This window comes from Cyprinodon tularosa, unplaced genomic scaffold (genome assembly GCF_016077235.1).
Source record: "Cyprinodon tularosa strain WSP-4 unplaced genomic scaffold, ASM1607723v1 ctg187, whole genome shotgun sequence".
In the NCBI taxonomy this organism is placed as follows: domain Eukaryota; kingdom Metazoa; phylum Chordata; class Actinopteri; order Cyprinodontiformes; family Cyprinodontidae; genus Cyprinodon; species Cyprinodon tularosa.
This window is the reverse complement of record NW_024038657.1, coordinates 1,268,557-1,285,829: the sequence shown is the minus strand read 5'-3', so window position 1 is coordinate 1,285,829 and position 17,273 is coordinate 1,268,557. Positions and strand designations below refer to the sequence as shown.

At 40.0% G+C, this 17,273-nt stretch overlaps 2 protein-coding genes across 2 annotated transcripts; one reads left to right on the top strand and one right to left on the bottom strand.

Annotated features, from left to right (window-relative positions):
* Positions 1 to 1,356: 1,356 nt before the first annotated feature.
* slc16a7 (solute carrier family 16 member 7) lies at positions 1,357 to 5,067 on the bottom strand. Its single transcript, XM_038282648.1, has 5 exons — positions 4,930 to 5,067; positions 4,590 to 4,820; positions 4,289 to 4,432; positions 1,824 to 2,675; positions 1,357 to 1,746 (listed from the first exon to the last, which is right to left on the bottom strand). Exons 2-5 carry the CDS (start codon positions 4,804 to 4,806, stop codon positions 1,514 to 1,516), a joined length of 1,446 nt encoding a protein of 481 aa, XP_038138576.1. The 5' UTR covers positions 4,807 to 4,820; positions 4,930 to 5,067; the 3' UTR covers positions 1,357 to 1,513.
* A 7,467-nt stretch (positions 5,068 to 12,534) lies between these two features.
* LOC119782047 (uncharacterized protein At5g50100, chloroplastic-like) lies at positions 12,535 to 15,847 on the top strand. The gene is made up of 3 exons (XM_038282799.1): positions 12,535 to 12,848; positions 13,945 to 14,133; positions 15,339 to 15,847. The coding sequence occupies exons 1-3, from the start codon at positions 12,702 to 12,704 to the stop codon at positions 15,537 to 15,539; spliced, it is 537 nt and encodes a 178-aa protein (XP_038138727.1). The 5' UTR covers positions 12,535 to 12,701; the 3' UTR covers positions 15,540 to 15,847.
* Positions 15,848 to 17,273: the final 1,426 nt, after the last annotated feature.

Below are 17,273 nucleotides of genomic sequence, written 5' to 3'. Positions count from 1 at the left end.
TGCACAGCTCCACTACTTCCTGAATTTAAGGCAGCTCCTTTGTTTCCTGTCTTTCATTACTGGACGAACTGATTAATCCAGTTGTGTCTGGCCAGTTACTTAGGTCATACACACATGGATTAATCAGTGCATCCAATCATGAAAGACAGGAAACAAAGGAGCTGCCATAAATTCAGGAAGTAGTGGAGCTGTGCATAGAGCCTATTACAGAGTCTGACCAGGAGATGAGGCTTATCTTCACATCTTAATGTCCACAAATCATGACATAAAGAATATTTTAGTACAAAGTTTGATGCTTTAAAAAAGAATTGTAAGGATACCAGCCAAGGGCCAATCAAGGAAAGTGGGGACATTTTAAATGGCTACTACTGTACTTTACAATTCTTACCACATCTGTGTGATGAACACAACTCTGATAGCTGGTCTAATTGCTCATTTCACTCACCTGGCCAACTTTGCCTGGTTGCGAATTACCACTCATCTTATCCACCTGCTCCTGTCTCTTTATTTGTAGCTTAATACCAGCTATCAGTCTGGGAATAAGCCATATATACTGAGTTTAACTTTGATGCCATAGTTCTCGTCCTCAGAGGTCAGTGTTCCTGATCATGTCATGCCTCTTATCCACTGAGCATGCCCTGTTCCTGTTCTGATCAGAACACCTTACAGGACAATGGACTCCTGGATCTCTGAGCCTACCTGTTCTGAACTGTTTCCCTGACCTGGCTGAGATTCATGCTTGGTCACTGGGGCTGCAGCATCTGGCTCACCCTGGGCGACTTCCACCGCATCTCATTTGGCAGTTCATTGGCTGGATCCTACCTTGCTCTAAGGAGATGGACTGAACTTTTAAACCAGGTAAGTGACTCACATGGATAATCATCCTCCATCAGATTATCATAGTCACTTACCTGTGTTTCTCCCTAATCAGAGCTGCCAGTGGTGGGCAGTGCCCCGCTTCCCCCACAGCTTTGCGCTCTGATTTTAATAAATGCTTTAACACTGTCTCACTTGAATACTGGGTCAATCTGTCCTGCTGCTGACAATCGAAGCTATTGCATAGAAATTTGGAGTTGCAGCCACATTTTTTGGATTGTCTAAACTAAAGCTTAAATGAATTCACACCATCACTGATGGTTTCAGAATGACCCAACCAATCCTTTACAAATATATACTACACTTTGAAAACTAAGTCACTCCACTTCTTGCTCACTCACCATCCCTACCCCTTTATTCCCAAAATAAGACTGATAATTTCTATACCATGTTTTTCAATCATGAAATTCTATGAAAATTAAATAAGATTTATGATATTAATGTGGCAAAATGTAGAAATATTCAAACAAAGCAAGAACATTTTTTTAAAAAACACTTTATAAATGAACACCTTGAACAACAAAAATATGAGTTTAGAAATTTACAGAACTAAGTGTCAGAGATTATTTTTCATACAAATAGACAGACTGTGTTATAAATCAGTCTGGAAGGTCAAGTTTCAAAACTGAAACTTCAATCAAAAACTTCCATCTTCTGTTTTATTGCATGGTTTCTTAATCTGGCTTATTTTAAGCTCCACTGTCTCCTCAGACGTCATTAAGTCCACTACCACACTCTGTCTTTGCTCCTCATTGAGCTTCTTATAATTGTAGTAATGCATGATGAAGAAAAAAATCCCCGGAACCAGCATAAAAACACCACATGCATAGTACATATATTTGTAGTCCCCAAAAATGTCAACAAGAGCCCCTGAAAGAGAGAATGCACAGTTAGAAGTTCTGCTTATATTAAAGTAGAAATTATTCTTCAGGAACATGAAAACAAACCCGAAATGGGGGGTCCAAGAAGCACTGGTCCACACTCAATAATGGTGACGAGTCCAACTGCACTTGAGAAGCGATGAGCTCCAACAAGGTCCATCAGAACTTCAAAAAGGAGTGCAGAGAGCATACCAAATGCCAGCCCGAAAAAAACTGCATACACAACTAGACCCCCATATCCAGATGCAAGCGGACATAGTAGGTGACACACACCATTGTATGAAACTGCAAAACTGAAAAAATACTGTATTCTTGGTCTAACCCACTTGCTGTTGCCCAAGAACCCAGTGACTGGTCTGATAAACATGTCTACCAAAGCGAAAATGGAAAGTAGTAAAGCTGCTGAATATTCATCGGTCCCTTGATGTTTAGCATAGGGAGCCAGAAAAACAACAGGCGCAAAAAATCCAAAAAACATGACAACATTACCAATAAGATAAATAAGAAAGCCTCTGTGTGTGAAGAGGGAGATGTCTATATACCTAGAAACAAAACTCTGACCTGTGCTCCTATTTTTACTGTTTTCACCTGACTGTGAGCCAACATTCTCAGCAGCGGCTTCTACAGAGCCTTTCCTGCTGCTCATTGATAAGTCATTATCAGGCTGAAATTGTGCTGGTTTAATAACCGGCCTCATCAGAGCACCAGCCACACAGCAGTTCAGAACAATGGACCCCAAAATCAGGAAACTTCCTCTCCAACCGAAGGAATCAAAGAGGAACTGATTGAGAGGGGCTAGAGTGGAGAGAACAACTGGGCTTCCTGTCATAGCCAGTCCATTTGCGAGCGGCCTTTTGACCTGAAAGTAAGTGCCAATGATTGTCAGTGCTGGCTGTAGGTTGAAGGCAAGACCAAAACCTGTTTGAAAAAAAAAAAAAACACATTACATTTAGAGGAAAAAGAATACATGGTTTTAACTCTTGACTTTCCAATATATTATGATATATAGTATGACAACATTTATAATGGCCAATGATAACAATACAAGAGCTTGCCAAAGGCTCCTGGCACTACTGCTGTTTCTTGGCAGAGTATGTAAGTCAATGGGGTTGTTGTATATTTGCAATGATGGCCTTTAAAAGGATAAAAAAAATTAGCTTTATGAAATATCATAAACATGTTTTTTTATTTTATCCTTTGTAGTATAATAGCCCTAAATAAAATTAATTGGTTTCAGAAGTTCCTTAATTAGTACATAAAGTATAAATGTGCATAATTTAATTTATGTGAATGAATAATTGTTAGAAAATATTAGTAGACTGATGGTAAAGGCTCAGAAATGCAGCAGACAAGTCATGGTTAAAGTTGCAGAGAGGATTAAATGCTGTAGAAAATAATAAACAAGACATGGGAGAATTTACTGTCAGTAAAATCATTCAAAACCCATTGCTACAGAACATGATAATAAAAGATACTTTTAGGTCCAATTCAAAGCTATCCTCAGGTTTTTCAGTAGTTGTGATATGTTTCTGGAACCGAGCTGCTGTTTTTATCAGCTAGATAGATGTTATGGCATTGGAACCCAATATCTATTCTTAACATCCCAATTGCAGGACAACAAACTAAATAAACAACCAGTACAAAGCTATGGTTTAAATCTCTAGTTAACAAAATAATAAACATTTATATCCCCGATCTGTAGCCTGCAATAGTCCACTAGAGACCTGCCTCCCCCCAATAACAGATTTTGCAGGAAGCTGTGTGTCAGCCCTCTGTTACACCCCCTGTTCTGATTTGCTGAGCGTTAGAGCTAAATAGTTGGCTTAAATCCAGTAAAAGCCCAGATCTTAAGTTTGGGAATCTGTGGCAAAAATTTTACATTACTGTTTACAATTGCTTCAAATATTACAAAATATAATGGTTTCTAAACATGCAAAGCTGGAGGAGACAATCTATAATTGCAGCATTTGCTGCAGTTTAACAAAGTATCAACTCAACAGAGCTGAACACATACAGTACAGTAGGTTATTGTCAGCCTTTAGGTATTTTTGTACAGAATTTTTAAAACCATGTAATTTTCCTTCCACTTAGATTATATGAGCTGCTTTGTGTTGGTTCGTCATCAACAAACCCAAGTACAAACAATGGAATTTGTGATTTTGACATAACTAAATACGAACTTTAGTAATACTACAGAAAAGGCCCCTAAACTCAGCCCTGTTTTGCTGAGGTTTGGGAAAACATTAACACATTCCATTGACCGAGTGTCATTGAACTCTCAGATAAAGAAAAAAAGCCCAGTAGGGCATAGTAAAAAAAAATAAAAATAAAAAAATAAACTGGAAACACTGAGAATTTCGACACATCCAGTGCCGGTCCTAACTAAGCAGCTTAAAGCGATCCTTTGCAACACTCAAAATTCACCAGATTAGAAGATAAATTGTTTTTCAAGAAGTTTACAACATACAGTAAGTAAAAGATTAAGCCCCAATAAAGTATTACTCTTGGGGAGAAAAAAAGATGTTATTTACCTCCAATTACTCCAACACAGAGATACAGATGAATTATGGTGGTTCCCAAAGAGGCAAGGGCCATACCGGTGCACACCAGAAGCCCACCCACCATGACCACAGGTCTGCTGCCATACCTGTTTACCAACATACTGCTGATAGGACCTGCACATGGAAACAACATTTTTTAAGTAAAGCTTTAAATCAGAAGAAATAATCACATAACAGATTTGCTAAGTAAATTACATTATCTAGTACACACCAATAGATTTTGTTTCTAAATGACTTTGTTTAATTTTTGTAGCCTATGACTGCCACTGACCTCCTGCATACATAGAGGCCAACATGACTGAAGACAGCCAGGCAATCTCACTGTAAGAAACTGAAAAATATTCCTGAATTTCCTTGAAATAGATGGTGAGGGACTTGGGAAAGGCATAAGAGAATCCTATGGAGATGAAAGAGGCAAAGACGACAACCCATCCCCAGCCTCCATCTGGTGGTTTGTAGCCTAGATTGGTTGCTGCTGTAGGTGGCATGCTCAATCCTCAAACTGGGAAATGGGAACAGATAAGATGTGCACAGAGAATATGCAACTCCAAATTTCCAGATAATTTCAGTTCATGTTTCTTATTTTTCAATAAACAGATCATTTCTCTCACCTCTGTGCAGTCCTTAAAAGCGTTCTGAACAGTCTGTTAACTTTTCCTAATGTAAAAAAAAAAAACCTTTGGATTCCTCTCTCAGCACTACGCTCCAAGGCTTTTGATCTCATCACGTGTGCCTCCACAAAAACACAGTGACCGTTCACAACAAAAGCAGTAACCCCCTCCTGAGGCACTGTGCTCAAAAAAATCCCCAGTGTCTACCCAAATATTATCAAGTGAAAGGTCTTAACAGTTTCATCATACAATGCAACATTTGCTTTAAAAGCTCCAGTGTGCGTCCTTGATCAAATCTGCTAGTTTGGTTCGTGCACTTCTCAGCTGTGTGCAAATGCTGATGTGTAGGTTTGCAAATAACAATTAACAGCTGCTTAAACAAATTATTAAATAACACCATAACTTTAAATATACAGCCATTTAAATATAGTCTTGTACTGAAAGAAACATTTAAATATGAGATTTGTTAAACCAAAAACTAGAAATTAACTGGGTCAGAGGACATTAGAAATGAGCAACAAAATGCAACAGATCCAAAATCTACAAAACAGGGTTAAACATAGATGGAAATTAAATACAAATAATTACATTTAGAGAACAGCCTGTTCAGCAGTAAGTAAAACATTTCTAACCTCAATATGTTACATAAATGATGAGTGAATCATCTTACTTCACTTCTCAGTCCAAACTAGAACATATTGTTTGCTGTAAATATTGTTAATTGTTTACACATCGTCCAATCTACGTTTGTTCGCATCTCTTATGAAGATACCTCATAAGACTTAAGATGGCTGTGATTTATTTATTATAAGGTTAGTACAAACAAAGGATGTTTTTGTTTTTACTCTCCTAATAAATCTGTACATCCTCCAGAATTATAGGTCGTTTTACTTATCTGTACAATTTCATTTTCTGAAAACGTTTGTGCTGGGTACTTTAATAGTGATGGTGGAATTATTATTTTTTTTTTTTGTACATGTTGTAGATCATCATCCTGTTAAAATAGGGTCCACCGGATTTAACTGAAAATAATTTAATTTGGTATTTAAAAAATAGCTTACGGTGCAATAAAATCTAAAGAGCTTCCTGGAGGAGCCCAGGTTATAAGAGTTACATCCTTTTTTTCCCCACATGGATAAACTCTTTGCTATAAACTCTGGAGATATACATGGACTGTTCAACAATGCACATACACTATATTGCCAAAAGTACACTATATTGCCAAAAGTATTTGCTCACCCATCCAAATTATTGGAATCAGGTGTTCCAATCACTTCCATGGCCACAGGTGTATAAATTCAAGCACCTAGGCATGCAGACTGTTTTTACAAACATTTGTGAAAGAATGGGTCGCTCTCAGGAGCTCAGTGAATTCCAGCGTGGAACTGTGATAGGATGCCACCTGTGCAACAAATCCAGTCGTGAAATTTCCTCGCTCCTAAATATTCCACAGTCAACTGTCAGCTGTATTATAAGAAAATGGAAGTGTTTGGGAACGACAGCAACTCAGCCACGAAGAGGTAGGCCACGTAAACTGACGGAGCGGGGTCAGCGGATGCTGACGCGCATAGTGCGAAGAGGTCGCCAACTTTCTGCAGAGTCAATCACTACAGACCTCCAAACTTCATGTGGCCTTCAGATTAGCTCAAGAACAGTGCGCAGAGAGCTTCATGGAATGGGTTTCCATGGTCGAGCAGCTGCATCCAAGCCATACATCACCAAGTGCAATGCAAAGCGTCGGATGCGGTGCTGTAAAGCACGCCGCCACTGGACTCTAGAGCAGTGGAGACGCGTTCTCTGGAGTGACGAATCGCGCTTCTCCATCTGGCAATCTGATGGACGGGTCTGGGTTTGGCGGTTGCCAGGAGAACGGTACTTGTCTGACTGCATTGTGCCAAGTGTAAAGTTTGGTGGAGGGGGGATTATGGTGTGAGGTTGTTTTTCAGGAGCTGGGCTTGGCCCCTTAGTTCCAGTGAAAGGAACTCTGAATGCTTCAGCATACCAAGACATTTTGGACAATTCCATGCTCCCAACTTTGTGGGAACAGTTTGGAGCTGGCCCCTTCCTCTTCCAACATGACTGTGCACCAGTGCACAAAGCAAGGTCCATAAAGACATGGATGACAGAGTCTGGTGTGGATGAACTTGACTGGCCTGCACAGAGTCCTGACCTCAACCCGATAGAACACCTTTGGGATGAATTAGAGCGGAGACTGAGAGCCAGGCCTTCTCGTCCAACATCAGTGTGCGACCTCACAAATGCGCTTCTGGAAGAATGGTCAAAAATTCCCATAAACACACTCCTAAACCTTGTGGACAGCCTTCCCAGAAGAGTTGAAGCTGTTCTAGCTGCAAAGGGTGGACCGACGTCATATTGAACCCTATGGATTAGGAACGGGATGTCACTTAAGCTCATATGTGAGTCAAGGCAGGTGAGCAAATACTTTTGGCAATATAGTGTATTTGCTCACCCATCCAAATTATTGGAATCAGGTGTTCCAATCACTTCCATGGCCACAGGTGTATAAATTCAAGCACCTAGGCATGCAGACTGTTTTTACAAACATTTGTGAAAGAATGGGTCGCTCTCAGGAGCTCAGTGAATTCCAGCGTGGAACTGTGATAGGATGCCACCTGTGCAACAAATCCAGTCGTGAAATTTCCTCGCTCCTAAATATTCCACAGTCAACTGTCAGCTGTATTATAAGAAAATGGAAGTGTTTGGGAACGACAGCAACTCAGCCACGAAGTGGTAGGCCACGTAAACTGACGGAGCGGGGTCAGCGGATGCTGAAGCGCATAGTGCGAAGAGGTCGCCAACTTTCTGCAGAGTCAATCACTACAGACCTCCAAACTTCATGTGGCCTTCAGATTAGCTCAAGAACAGTGCGCAGAGAGCTTCATGGAATGGGTTTCCATGGTCGAGCAGCTGCATCCAAGCCATACATCACCAAGTGCAATGCAAAGCGTCGGATGCGGTGGTGTAAAGCACGCCGCCACTGGACTCTAGAGCAGTGGAGACGCGTTCTCTGGAGTGACGAATCGCGCTTCTCCATCTGGCAATCTGATGGACGGGTCTGGGTTTGGCGGTTGCCAGGAGAACGGTACTTGTCTGACTGCATTGTGCCAAGTGTAAAGTTTGGTGGAGGGGGGATTATGGTGTGGGGTTGTTTTTCAGGAGCTGGGCTTGGCCCCTTAGTTCCAGTGAAAGGAACTCTGAATGCTTCAGCATACCAAGACATTTTGGACAATTCCATGCTCCCAACTTTGTGGGAACAGTTTGGAGCTGGCCCCTTCCTCTTCCAACATGACTGTGCACCAGTGCACAAAGCAAGGTCCATAAAGACATGGATGACAGAGTCTGGTGTGGATGAACTTGACTGGCCTGCACAGAGTCCTGACCTCAACCCGATAGAACACCTTTGGGATGAATTAGAGCGGAGACTGAGAGCCAGGCCTTCTCGTCCAACATCAGTGTGCGACCTCACAAATGCGCTTCTGGAAGAATGGTCAAAAATTCCCATAAACACACTCCTAAACCTTGTGGACAGCCTTCCCAGAAGAGTTGAAGCTGTTCTAGCTGCAAAGGGTGGACCGACGTCATATTGAACCCTATGGATTAGGAACGGGATGTCACTTAAGCTCATATGTGAGTCAAGGCAGGTGAGCAAATACTTTTGGCAATATAGTGTATTTGCTCACCCATCCAAATTATTGGAATCAGGTGTTCCAATCACTTCCATGGCCACAGGTGTATAAATTCAAGCACCTAGGCATGCAGACTGTTTTTACAAACATTTGTGAAAGAATGGGTCGCTCTCAGGAGCTCAGTGAATTCCAGCGTGGAACTGTGATAGGATGCCACCTGTGCAACAAATCCAGTCGTGAAATTTCCTCGCTCCTAAATATTCCACAGTCAACTGTCAGCTGTATTATAAGAAAATGGAAGTGTTTGGGAACGACAGCAACTCAGCCACGAAGTGGTAGGCCACGTAAACTGACGGAGCGGGGTCAGCGGATGCTGAAGCGCATAGTGCGAAGAGGTCGCCAACTTTCTGCAGAGTCAATCACTACAGACCTCCAAACTTCATGTGGCCTTCAGATTAGCTCAAGAACAGTGCGCAGAGAGCTTCATGGAATGGGTTTCCATGGTCGAGCAGCTGCATCCAAGCCATACATCACCAAGTGCAATGCAAAGCGTCGGATGCGGTGGTGTAAAGCACGCCGCCACTGGACTCTAGAGCAGTGGAGACGCGTTCTCTGGAGTGACGAATCGCGCTTCTCCATCTGGCAATCTGATGGACGGGTCTGGGTTTGGCGGTTGCCAGGAGAACGGTACTTGTCTGACTGCATTGTGCCAAGTGTAAAGTTTGGTGGAGGGGGGATTATGGTGTGGGGTTGTTTTTCAGGAGCTGGGCTTGGCCCCTTAGTTCCAGTGAAAGGAACTCTGAATGCTTCAGCATACCAAGACATTTTGGACAATTCCATGCTCCCAACTTTGTGGGAACAGTTTGGAGCTGGCCCCTTCCTCTTCCAACATGACTGCACCAGTGCACAAAGCAAGGTCCATAAAGACATGGATGACAGAGTCTGGTGTGGATGAACTTGACTGGCCTGCACAGAGTCCTGACCTCAACCCGATAGAACACCTTTGGGATGAATTAGAGCGGAGACTGAGAGCCAGGCCTTCTCGTCCAACATCAGTGTGCGACCTCACAAATGCGCTTCTGGAAGAATGGTCAAAAATTCCCATAAACACACTCCTAAACCTTGTGGACAGCCTTCCCAGAAGAGTTGAAGCTGTTCTAGCTGCAAAGGGTGGACCGACGTCATATTGAACCCTATGGATTAGGAACGGGATGTCACTTAAGCTCATATGTGAGTCAAGGCAGGTGAGCAAATACTTTTGGCAATATAGTGTACTTTTAATTAAAGTCCCAGTAGAGTACAGCAAACTCCATATGGTTGGACTTTTTTCCTGGCATAACTTGCAAACCATATATCAACTGCAGATTGCTCTGGAGACATAACCCCCCAAAAGAGGGCACTATTTGCTGCAGTGAACATTAAAGATTTTTTTTAATCTACCACATTTTTTGACAGGATCATTACAAAGTGGTTTATTTTAAAGAATAAATGTCCTGTTTTACTCTTTGTTACATTTCCTAGACTAAAATAATTCATGGATTACGACGAAAAATACATTATTTTTATCTATAGAATTTGATGATTATGAAAAAAGTTTACTTTAAATAGTTACTTATAATTGAAATAGAGTATCATAAATACTATCGTGCAATTCAATTATTTCTTTACATAGTATTTTTCATGCTTAATAACCAAATTCATTAAAAAATGTATTTTTCTAACCCTAACTTTTCAATGTGAGATTAAAGGTCATAGAATGAAAGCTTAATTTTAAGGTTTTTTTTTTTTTTTTTTTATCATCCTTACAAGAAGTACCAATAATTATGGATGGTACACCAATATACCTTGTTAGCCATTGAGGAGACTTTAATAGTCAGAGAGGTGTCAGAAGTATTAAAGTTTATTACTCAAGTAGAAGTACAAATCCTACTGTTTAAAACACTTTTAGAGTATCAGCTCAGTGTTTAACTCAGGGACAAGTTTAAAACACCATTTGTAAAAACTACTTAAAGGAATAGTACACCCAAAACATGATTAGCCTTCATTTTCTACTCACCCCCATGCTGAACAACACTCTGGAGTACTTTTTTGATATCTCAAATGCATCTGGAGATCTGGGAGGCTTCTTGCTGTCTGCTGACATTCAAATAATGGAGGTCCATGGCGCCCGAGACAGAAAGGTTCATAAAAGTCCACAAAAACGTGTCAATATTCCTCCATACTGCTCGTCCAATGTAATCCAAGTGTCCTGAGTGGGTAGCATCCAGAATTTACTCGAAACGAAGTCATTTAGAATGTTTTTAGAGCATAAACAGTAGTGTATAGGATTTCCTAATAGCGCCCCCATGCGCGCTCACGACGCTACGGAAGCCGGCAGACCAAACCGGAAGAAAGTGCGCATTCAGCGTCTGGTCTGCCGATAATGCAAGCGTAGAAGAAGAAATGTGCTGTTTACCTGTGCAAAGAAAGAAACAACGAAAGAAAAATGTCTGAGGACTTCAGTGTTGAGGAAGAGCATGAGTTCTTTGCCGAGCTGAATGCGCTGGTTTGGTCTGCCGGCTTCCGTAGAATCGCGAGCGCGCATGGGGGCGCTATTAGGAAATCCTATACACTACTGTTTATGCTCTAAAAACATTCTAAATGACTTCGTTTCGAGTAAATTCTGGATGCTACCCACTCAGGACACTTGGATTACATTGGACGAGCAGTATGGAGGAATATTGACACGTTTTTGTGGACTTTTATGGACCTTTCTGTCTCGGGCGCCATGGACCTCCATTATTTGAATGTCAGCAGACAGCAAGAAGCCTCCCAGATCTCCAGATGCATTTGAGATATCAAAAAAGTACTCCAGAGTGTTGTTCAGCATGGGGGTGAGTAGAAAATGAAGGCTAATCATGTTTTGGGTGTACTATTCCTTTAAGGTATAAAAGTAATGCAGGAAAAAATGTTAAGGAAAGATGCTGTACTGCACTAGCCACTTAAAGGAACATTTTTCAATTCTGAACACAATTCTGAAGGATAACTTCCCTTATTCTTAATTTTCTTAGTTTTATAACTAATGGTAATAGTGTCAAATTTAGGTTTGCATTATTTGGATAAAACTTTTTTTTTTTTTGTCAGGATTTGGTTGTGGTTTTTAAGGACCCAAATGCAGAGACAGGAAGGCAGAGGTGAGTTTCTTGAAGATTTAATTGAATGATCGCAAACAACTGAGGCAGGAATCCAAAAATCCAACAAAAAAATTGAACACAAACCAGAACCATGGAGACATCAGAGGAAAAATAGCATGTGGAGTCAGGGAAAGGTGAGGTAAGATGAGGAACCAGCTCTGAAGAACTGCACAAGGAGAGAAGTTATGGTGGACTGAACAAAGAGAAGACTAACGAGCTGATTGGGAGCAGGTGTGAAGAGAGGAGTCTAGAAAGGAGCTAGGAAAAAGGAGACCAACACAAGGGCAGCAAATAAAAACCCAAGAACTAAAATATATCCTGGAAACACAACAAAATAGGAACTAAACCAATAGAAAAAAGTAAAACTGAATACTCAAAAGAAAACTTAACAGAACCAAGACTGTGACAGTTTTTAATACCAACAGGCCATAACTACAATGAGCTCAAATGAAACAAAACTAGTATAAACAAGGCAATTTTAAAAATGTAAGGTTTAGATTAAAAAAATAAAAAATAAGGAGTTGAAGTAAAAGGTTTTCTAAAAGGGAATTACTCTAGTAAAGTATAGATAGCCAAAATTTCTACTTACATATTTGACACCTCTGAAAACTCAATTATTAGATCAAAGAAATTAGGGTTATTGTAACTATTTTACATACTCAATATAGGCCACAGAGAAAGATTTGCAGATGGTTTTAATTTGATAAAGATTTCCCATTTTTATCAGTTTTGTTTTATTTTACATTCAATACAGAGACATTCCACAAGATGGCGCTGTTATATTAGTCCTATCTCACGAAGAAGAGACGCTTCCCTGCTGTTATGTGTTCATCCTTTTCTTGTGTAACCTAAACATTGTTTATTAATTTACTGCTGATTGCTCCGTCAATAACAGCTCCAGTCACAAGTGGCTACCTTAGTTTAAACAGAGCCATCATTGGGTGGTTTAGAAATGTTTTGTAAAGTTAGACTTGGTTTTGCCACCGCGGCTTCCATCAGGCTCCCCTGTAGTGTAAATCCAAGGACAGGCAGGCTGGGGACGCCTGGGCTCTGCAGACACCAGCGGAGGAACCACAGCTCCGACTCTTCGGCTGTCAGGGTGAGATTTTATTTCCTCTTCCTTATTCTAACAATGAATTTTTAATTTAAACAATTAAAATTAGGGTTGATTGAAATACAATTTGGATCAAAGCTGTTCATTCTTGTCAAGTCCTTGTGTAGTTCAAAAACTTAATAAAGCTTGTTATTAAGGAGAAGAGCCATCAGGTATTATTTCTGCTGTCTTATAGTACATACTGTTTTACAATTTGCACATTTATCTAAACCACAGTTTTATTGTAGATTGATTATATACTTGCACATTGTACATATAATTGCACATTGATGATATACTCACACAATGACAAGCTGCAGTAGAAAGAAAAAACTCCAAAATGATGTACAACAAAGTGCATCAAGTGATGCATTGTTTTTAACATAAAACATTTATCATTTATTTATAAAAGATGTAATTAAGTAGATGATCAGTCATAGAAAAGTATGCTTCCTTAATCAGGCACATATGGGACCTGTTTTTGCACTTGGATTATTCTTCACTGTAATGCACTCTACAAGTTTCTGTTCATCTGTTTTACTATTTTTCTGCAGTATACACATAAGTTATAGTAAAACAGATGTACAGTCCTTTTAAGCTTACTCAAACTCCACTCCTCTGATTGACTAAGCATCATAATCAAAATCAGAATTTAATTATCTTGGTCTTTTAAACAACACATTTCTCTCTCGAGTTGTCAGCTTTCTACCAGAGCCTGGATTTAATCATTAGATAATTTAAATGACTTAGATCATTGTTGGATCAGATCAACGGGGTCATTTGCATCAGTGATCCTGTCATCAGTTCACTACTATTATTTCCTTTAGCCACATTTTGTTGTTGACGCACACTTGGAACGGCCAACACAGCTGCAGGGTTTGGAGATGCTCTAGAACTTGCTAACAACCCTTCTTTTGCCAATTTTGCCTGATTTTAACAAAAAAATGTATTCCCATTCATTGTAATAAAAATATATCACCTGTTGCTCATTTTAAACTGAATGCATTCCAGTGCTTTGCTAATACAGTTTCAAAATGTTACCTTTGTTTTGGATAAGTAAAATCTAATGGATTAAAGTCTTATTAACTCCACTCTGCTCCAGGTGTTGTATGATGGGATGTGTCCCATCTGCCTGACGGAGATCCGCTTCCTCCAGTTCCTGCAGAGAAACCGACCAGGGAACGTAAATTTCATTGACATCTCTAACCCAGGCTATGATGGGACAAAATACAAAGATGTCAGCTATGAGATGGCCATGGAGGAGATGACCGTGATTGACGAGAAAGACGAGGTAAAATTACAACACCAAGCTTTAAACAGGACTAATATTCCCCTTAAAGGTATTGTGGAGGATTTTTGCAAATTTCCGCCCTCTCCACTTTAAAAAAATGCTTGTGCGAGAGCATGCACAAGCCCATTTCTCCTCGTGCACGCTCTGTTTAAAAGGTGCTGTCCTCATTGCTCATACTAGCTTACTGTGCCTGAATGTCCACTCTAACCCCCAAAACCATCTATCAAAGAATTATCTATTTGGGCATGCTTCAGTGACGCAGTGGTCAGCACTCACGACCCATGTAGGGAAGCCTAAGACTCGAGTTAGAATCCAACCTGTGGTACTGTGCCACATGTCTCTTCCCCTCTCTTATTCCTCCTTTCCTGTCAGCCTGCTATCGAAACAAGCCAGTAGTGCCTTAAAAACCTAAAAAAAAGAAAGACAGACATTCTATTTTAAAAATGACAGGCTTTAGTCACCCCCTTTCAGCAGAGGAGATATCCATGGTCTCATCAGCCCAAACAGCAGCAACAGATGCATTGGAAAAGCAGCCCAAACCTTAAAGTTTTCAAAAATCAAGACTAAATAAATAAAACAGCAGAGCATCCCTGTGCACTGGAGCATGATGCACAGCTCAGATAGAAATGCTCATTATCTCTAGATTCAAGGTAAATTTAAATAAAGACAACATACCAAGGTGCTTAAGGCCTAGCAGGTCAGAAATGAGCAGAGGCCTTAACCTGCATATACGGCCATAAAAGGACTTCTACTGCTGCTGGAAACACTAGTGAAGCTTTAGGGCTGCACAAACAAACGGCAGATATTGCGCTTAAAGATCAACCCAAATTCTCTCAGATTACAGAATGGTGCCTAAAGTCTCAGATGACCAGATCCAAAATCGTAGCCTCACAGACTGCTGACATGCAATCACCTGGCCTACTATAAAGGTGTCTGCCTGCTCATCAATCAGTGATGCGCTCCAATCAGCAGACAGGGCTAGACACAGTACAGCTTGGATTTGTATTTTGCAGAGGTTTGTGTTCCATAGTGAACTTCACATCCAGTTGCCTAAACGGAACTTTTCAGGCTTGACCATAAGCTGGTTGACTGAGGATCTTCCCAGATTTGTTCTGTGGTGAATGCAGATGCTGTACCCGATTGTGTGTAACCTAAAGAAGTTGATTGCTGAACTACACTTTCATTTCTATTTTCTGCATTTTCAGGTACACCGTGGCGTTCCAGCGTTTGCAGTCATGTATGGTGCCGTTGGCCTTGGTTGGTTGGGTCGCTTCATGATGTGGTCACCAGTGAGGCCATTTATGGAAAAGGCGTATGCTGTCTTTGCTAAGAATCGACTTAAGTGGACTGGAAGGGCAGAGGAATGCCCCTCAGGAAGCTGTAAAAAGAAACCAGCTGATTCCTGACCTCGTTTCAGAATTAAATATTTATATTAAGAAACCATATTAAAAGCAATGGTTTTCATATTGTAATTAATGGCTATTGTGTTATATATTGTGTCAAAGGGACACATGGTAAAATTACTGTAGTGAAAGAAAAGTATTATAAAGACAGACTTGATGTTTTTTTTCCATTATGATATGAGTTGTACAGAGTTGATGCTGTTCATTCAGTTTAAGAAAAAAAGGTTTTAAAAACACCTAAATATCTGCAAAAATGGGTGGTGGGGGAGTAAACATGTTAATAAAGACAATAAAAATTATTTACTTATTATAAAGACGCTATTGTTATTATCAATACTGATCGGATCTACTTCAAAACAGTAAATGTTTCCATATTTAATCATTTACCACTAACAGATTAAAGTTTGGATCCATTTTACTGGGATCCCTGCTATTTTACTGATCAAGAGTTAAGTCTTCTATCCATTTGTACTTAGACTCACAGACTGGTAGATGACAAACAGTCAAACAAGAAAACTTTAAGCAGCTAAAGATGGCAGAGCAGACAATAAAGCCATATAAAAGACAGCCACAATAGTTCTGCATTCATGCCTGTCTTCTTTTGTTAAACGAGTTGTTCACAGATAAGACTTAAAGTCACTGAAGCAAAATAAAGTCAATTTCCTGTTATGCTCAGATCAGATTGAAGCTTTTTTGTATCTGTTGATAAATAAAGAGGACTGTCAACAAGCTGCCACTAGATGTCACTGTAAGTCTAAAGTATTGCTCAGAGGAGAGAATGCAGTTGATTTTGTTTTTAAATAATCCTTTAAAATATATTTTTTGAGCAGATGCAAGCATTACTGTATGTCTTAAGTAAGACGCTACTTCCATGTACATCTACAGATTACACAATGTGATGCTGTTAAACAGTGGCTTGAAATTTGTGAAGAAAAGGGGGAAAAACAGGTGAATTTTAGTTTTTGCACTTAAATAATGTCTTATTAATTAAGAGATGTCAAACATGTGAATGCGAATAATATTTTGAAGATGTAAGCATAATTAAAGCTGATGTTTGAATAGTTTATTTTAATGTGTTTCACTGCACGGTGGAGCACTTGGTAGCACTGCTACCTTGCAGCAAGAAGGTTCTGGGTGCAGTAAGGTTTCCCAGGTTGCCCAGGGTCTTTCCTCACGGAGTTCTCTCCGGGTACTTTGACCTTCAACAGTCCAAAGATATTACTGTTAGGTTAATTACTTCTCTAAATTCTCCTTAGGTGTGAGTGTATGTGTGAATGGTTGTTTGTCCTGTTTGTTTCTGTGTTGCCATGTGATGGACTGGCGACCTGTCCAGGTTGTATCCCGCCTCTCGCCCGTTGACAGCTGGAGATAGGCACAAGTACCTCTCGCTGGATGTATATCTTGGTACATAATTCATTAGTACTTATTCATTATACACTGAATATTTATTTTTATTATTATGGCATAAAGCTAATGTAAAAATCAATCATCAAAAATATATATATTACGCAGAGAATAATAAAAACCTTTTTTTCTTTTTTAACACAAATGTTCTAACAGCATGCACCAATCAGAACTCATTTTGCCCTTCTCAAAGAGAGTAGTCATTTATTCATTTAGTATTTCTTCATTTGCTAAAATCAAGCATATGTATGGAAAATTTAGCGTAAGGAAATGAGGTGGTGGAAGATGCACAACCAATGAAACTAACAAGCGAAAATGCACATACAATATTTT